This window comes from Tamandua tetradactyla, chromosome 3 (genome assembly GCF_023851605.1).
Source record: "Tamandua tetradactyla isolate mTamTet1 chromosome 3, mTamTet1.pri, whole genome shotgun sequence".
Classification (NCBI taxonomy): Eukaryota; Metazoa; Chordata; class Mammalia; order Pilosa; family Myrmecophagidae; genus Tamandua; species Tamandua tetradactyla.
Window position 1 is genome coordinate 23,068,631 of NC_135329.1, and position 6,000 is coordinate 23,074,630.

The 6,000-nt window shown below is 38.3% G+C and overlaps 1 protein-coding gene across 8 annotated transcripts in view; it reads left to right on the forward strand.

Annotated features, from left to right (window-relative positions):
• PIWIL2 (piwi like RNA-mediated gene silencing 2) overlaps positions 1 to 5,708 on the forward strand; it is a 120,782-nt gene extending 115,074 nt beyond the window's left edge. For 5 of the 8 annotated variants that reach the window (XM_077152735.1, XM_077152738.1, XM_077152739.1 and 2 more), the window contains exons 21-23: positions 2,418 to 2,671; positions 3,116 to 3,223; positions 3,798 to 5,707. In XM_077152735.1, coding sequence (XP_077008850.1) covers positions 2,418 to 2,671; positions 3,116 to 3,223; positions 3,798 to 3,954 — 519 coding nt within the window. In that variant the 3' untranslated portion in view covers positions 3,955 to 5,707. Of the gene's footprint in view, positions 1 to 2,417; positions 2,672 to 3,115; positions 3,224 to 3,797 lie in introns of all 8 variants that reach the window. The other 3 variants (XM_077152742.1, XM_077152741.1, XM_077152740.1) reach the window with 1 other exon arrangement.
• The last annotated feature ends 292 nt before the right edge of the window (positions 5,709 to 6,000 follow it).

A 6,000-nucleotide genomic window follows, 5' to 3' on the forward strand; every position in this document is an offset into this window, starting at 1 on the left:
AGCTTTTATAGTAGACACATTTAGTCTGGAGTGGTAATTATTACTTCGGGATTTTGAAAGGCTGTTTTATATACATATAACCTCGTATTTAGAGATAAGAACATAGCTGATCAGGTCAGGGTTAAGATAATTCAGAATACAGGGGTAAGGAAGACATTTTCTATATTTTAGACCCTCACCTACTTTTTGAGACCAAAGGAAGAAAGGTTTATGTTATCCAGAACCTAAATTTTCTGTAGCACATAATCTAACTCAACCTGTCTGGATAGCTCATTTGAACAATCAAAACACAGGGAGCCCAGAATAAGATTGAGGGCCTTTAATCCTATATAGTTTAATGTAATGCCTGCATACATCCTAGAATATATCAAGCAGATCAAAAAGTATTGGCAAAGTCCCTTGATGGATGGGAGAAAAATTATGAAAACTATTAAACTTTACCACTGGGGAAACCCCTCATACTGTGTCAAACATTTGGGACACCCAGATCAATAGGCCAAGCCTTGTTCTTGAGGCTTACTCTTGTGAAGCTTATGTATGTAGTGGAGAAGCTTAGCCTACCTATAGGTATGTCTAAGAGTTATTTCTGGAGAACCTCTTCTGTTGCTCAGATGTGGCCTCACTCCATCTAAGCTCAACTCTGCAAGCAAAATCATTGCTCTCCCCTGTACGTGGGACATAACATCTATGGGTGAAAGTCTCCCTGGTGGCGTGGAAGATGACTCCCAGGGATGAGTCTGATCCTGGCACCGAGGAATCAACAATGCCATCCTGACCAAAAAGTGGAAAAGATGTATAACTAATAAAGTATCAGTGGCTTAGAGAGTTCAGATAGAGTCAAAAGGCTATTCTGGAAGTCACTCTTATGCATGCTTCAGTTAAACATTGCTACCTATCATAACTTGCCAAACCCCAACCAAAACCATTTCAGCCAATCCTAAAGAACACCTAGGGCAATATATAAGATTCTACAAACGTTCTGTGTGCTGGGGTAACTTTCCAGAAACCTGCAACCTCCAAATGGGTCCCTAGAACCAGATAAATCCTGAAACCTAGAGGGCCCAGCCTTTCCAGAACATCAGCTAGTTCCATCTCCCTACTCCATATTATTGACAGACCCTTCCAATATGAAAAAGTTAGAGTGAGCATAGCTAGATACCCCTAAAGAGTGGGATAGAAAGATCAAATGTGATGGAGTTATACAGAGAAGCTTAGGTGTCATGGTCAGGTTCATGTGTCAACTTGGCCAAGTGGTGACACCTGTTTGGTTGGGCAAGTGCTGGCCTGTCTATTGCTGTGAGGACATTTCATAGAATTATATCATGATCACTTCAGCTGCATCTCCAGCTGATTCCATTTGTAATAAGCCAAGGGGAGTGTCTTCTGCAATGAGTGATGCTTAATCTAATCACTGGAAGCCTTTTAAGGAAGATTCAGAAGAGACAGGCTCTCTTCCGGCTTCGGCCTGCAAGCCTCTCCTGTGGAGTTTGTCCAGACCCTCCATCAGAGTCGTCAGCTTCACAGCCTGCCCTATAGATTTTGGACTGTATGTTCCATGGTAACATGAGACACTTTTATAAATTTTGTATTTATGAATATTTCCTGTTGATTCTGTTTCTCTAGAAAACCCTAACTAATAGAGTAGGGTTTAACAAACGAATATGATTGCTGAATCATTAAATTGATATTTCTTTTAGTCTCTAGTATCTTAGAGCAGCTAAGAAGTAAAAATCTAAAATTGTGGAATTGCAACCCATACCAAACTCTGAAATCTGTTCTACAATTAATTGTGCTGTGCTTTAAAATTTATTGCTTTTTTGTATATATGTTATTTTTCACAAAAAAGAAATAAAAAGTCAATTGTGATGGTTAAAAAAAAATATTTATTCCTTCTAGCCTCCTATGTTCTGGAGCAGCTAGAAGGAAAAATCTGAGATAATGGTATGGTAGCCCATGACACAGTCTGGAATCTGTCCTGTAAGTACTTGTTGAAGAGTGTTTTGAAAACTATTGCTTTATTGTTTATTTGCTTTGTATATATGTTATATAATACAATAAAAAAGTTTGAGAGCAAAAGACAAAAAAAAAAAAAGATACAAATGGAAGGAAAGTTGATTCAGCTTATAATTTTCCTACCATTTTTTTTAACTTTGTTCCTGCTGTTTGAGGATAAGCCATATGAAGGTGACTCATAACCTACTTATTTTGCTTTTATATTTTATAACACCTTTCGGATGCTAGAGCTTCTTTTACTACTCTGAGGAAGTCTAGAAATGATTAGATACTTTAACCCCTTCAACTGTCTAAGAAATCTACTCCCATATCTCTTAAGTTGTGCTCTTTGTGTGAGCCTCTCAGTGACTGTGGTCTTCAGCCTGAAGGTCACATGATTTACCTCACCTAGGGTATCATTTCAGGTGAACCACTGTCTACCAGAGAAGATAGTGGTGTACCGTGATGGAGTGTCTGATGGACAGCTAAAGACAGTTGCCAACTATGAGATTCCTCAGCTACAGAAGTGTTTTGAAGCTTTTGAGAATTATCATCCCAGGATGGTGGTATTTGTAGTTCAGAAGAAAATCAGCACCAATCTGTACCTGGCTGCTTCTGAGCACTTTGTGACTCCTTCCCCTGGGACTGTGGTAGATCATACAATAACAAGTTGTGAGTGGTAAGTGGGGAGCAAAAACATGATATTTGAGGAAGAATTGGTTGGAGAAGTTGCTTTTCCCTGTGTTTTGGGGTGGGGAGGTTGCCTGGAGAGGTTTGGTATAGAATCTTCAGAGATTTTTCTGTTAAAGCTTTAAAAAACTGTTCCAAAAAAACCCAAAACTTTTTACCTCTTAAGTATAAAATTTTGTACATATATTCTTTTCCTAAGATAAGGGATGCTTTACCTTCATCAAACAGGAAAGGTGGTTTCTACCACCATTCTTAAAGAGCCTATTGAGTCAGGAGACCTGAGTTCTAATTATAATTTGGCCACCATGTTTCCTGGAAATCCAATCACTGACCCTGCCTAAGGTTTAGGTGAAGGAGTTAGAATGTCAAGATCCCTTCCAGCTCTATGTGTCCAAATCAGACCATATCTCTAATCTGTCCTTTTTCCTTCTAGGGTGGATTTTTACCTTCTTGCCCATCATGTACGTCAGGGCTGTGGCATTCCTACGCACTATGTCTGTGTTCTCAACACTGCAAACCTGAGCCCTGATCATATGCAGAGGTGATCCCATTAGCAGCTTACTCTTTCTAACTAGTAAATAATTCTGGCCAGCTAGCTAAGATGAAGCCACTGCCCACCCCAGGAATATTCACCCCTTGAGTTTATTCATGACCTTGACATTAATGGCATCTTTTGAGCAGCGATTGTTAATCATAGTTATACATTAAAATTACTTGAGGATCTTTTTTTTAAAGATCAAGGCTTTATTTTGATTTATAGTCAGGCTTGAGGGTTGCCCAGACATTTGTATTTTTAAAAATTGCTCCCGATGATTATGACAGATTTGAGAACCAAATGCCTTTGAGTTTGATTATAGAACTACTCTGCTGGGGTACTTCACCCCCTCCAGCCTTATTGGAGACAAAACATTTTTCTCTTTGTGTTCTTTGCCTTACAAATGCGGAAAATAAAAGCAATTCCACTTAAAAATGATGATTTCCAAAAGCTAAATCAGGTACTCCTCATTTCCCCAGTGTGCTGGAAATTATGCTGTGAACATAGCCATGAATACATAATTGCACCCCAGTTTGAAGGTGGAAGGTGTTAAGGATCATATTTTCTTCTTGACCTGCAGGTTGACTTTCAAACTGTGTCACATGTACTGGAATTGGCCTGGTACCATCAGAGTTCCAGCTCCTTGCAAGTATGCCCACAAGCTAGCTTTCCTGTCAGGACAAGTCTTGCATCATGAACCAGCCATTCAGCTGTGTGAGAACCTGTTCTTTCTGTGACTGGACAGCCTGCATGGTAGGCTGGTTAGGAGAGATTAGATTTCTGAACTCAGCTGTGACTTGCAAGCTCAACAGAGATTGAAGCAGGATTTCTGTTTTGTTTTTTCCCTTTCTCCAATCCAGTAGAAATAAGGTACTTTTTTCTCTCTCTCTTTTAAATCTAACATGAAGAAGGAAGTCCCATTCTGAGTATCAGCTGCGGCATTGCCTTTGTAGAGCAAATGGAGGTAGTACTGCTGTTGTATAGATGCAAGGGCTGAATATAGCGAAACAAAACTTTAAGAGCCTCCAAATCCAAAATGAGCTGTGCAGACCTGTAGAGCAGTTACACGTCTAAGGTATGCTTACTAAGCTGTTCCCATTTCTGGCACCAGAGGTGATAATGAATGAAGTCATTGCAAGTTTCTTAATGTAGAGAGCTCCTTTATTTGGGCAGCTGGGAAAGGTAACAAAAAGGCCTGTGAAGAAAAGTTTTCAAATAGATACTGCTGTTGCTGGCAGGTGTGAAAATTGTGTAGTAAAGTCTGCTTATACCAGTCAGGCCCTTGCTAACTTAATTTTCCCTGAGGATCGAGTTTATGACACCTGGTGACTTTAGGTAGATTTGGAAGTAGGCTTTTACTATTCTGTGGCCTCTTGCAAAATTTCAAAGTTTTTCTTCTTCTACATCTTAGTTACTTTACAGTGTGCCATGTTGATTTCTACACACACACACACATACACCCCTGCCACTTTGCCCTTTATTACTGGTCTTGAGAAATTTCCATTTTTACACTAAGACCAGAACAAGTGGAAAAAACTCAACAGCTCATAAGGTTCAGGATAGGGTGTGAGTTTTTATTCAGTCTTTTCCTAGGTGCTATGTAATCTTCATTTCTGTTTATTTATGTTTGTAAGTTGAAATACTCATTTTGCTTGCACAATAACCTCTTTCTGGCTGTTGGCTCGCTTTGCTAGGAATTTTTCTGAATCTGTGTCAAGATTTCCAGAAGTTGGCTTTGGAATATGTGACACTTCTACCAAAGTCCAGATGTTACAGTTTAGAAAGTTATCACTACACCTCTGCATTTCAGTATTTTGGGGAGGCACTGTTTTTTAATATGCTTATCTTGTACTACTTTTAAATCTTTTTCCAGCCCCTCCAGTCTTGATTCTATCTCATCTGCTTTATTAGGTTTTAAAAGTCGGTTTTATTTAACCTTTTCACATTTTTATTTATTTTTACCTGATGGTAGGGAGGGGATAAAGAAAAATTTCCCATTTTATATGAAAGTGTGTGAGAAGAGACACTTTAACTTAAAACTCCTTGGAAAACATAAACAAAGTTTTTAGTTGTTGGAGATCCCAGGAGAAGTTGAGAAGGTATGCGTAATATAGTTCCTCAAGTACACTTCTGTGTTTATGTGGAGTACAGGACATAGGGTGAGGCTGAGACCTGGGATTTAAAAACCATTGAATCAAACAAACTGAATCACTGGTCTCTGACTTAGATCAGTTTTCTGATTCTCTTTGGAAGCATTTTGAATTTCTCCTTTGAAGTTGGGTTTCTAAATAATCTTTTTCCTATATAATCAAAAAAGGCAAATATTGAATAGAACACAAAAATGTCTTCAGATTTTATTCTTGGTTTTCTTACCTTGTTTTGCAGTTTTTAATGCCAAATGATTGGACCCTGGGGTTGGAAATAAACAAAACCAAATTTGTATAAATGTGTAGTTGTATTATTATATTGGTGGAATACTTTTCATTCAGAGAGCTGCAACACTTAGAATTATTCATTTAGGTAAGAGCCATTCTCCCAAGTGTCGCCTTTTATTTTCCTTTTTTTAAAAAAATGCTTATACATCTTTACATGTACTTTTTGCTTAAAAATACCATCCCCAAATACCCTGACTGCTTCCTTTACTAGTTCATCCCTTTACAACACTACCTTTTTTTCCTACTTATTTAGAAATTCTATTCTTAAATGATGGTGTACTCCTAGAACTCATTCTAGGAATAAAGAACCTGATTTCTATACAGTGTTACAGAGCCCTTTTTACTTGA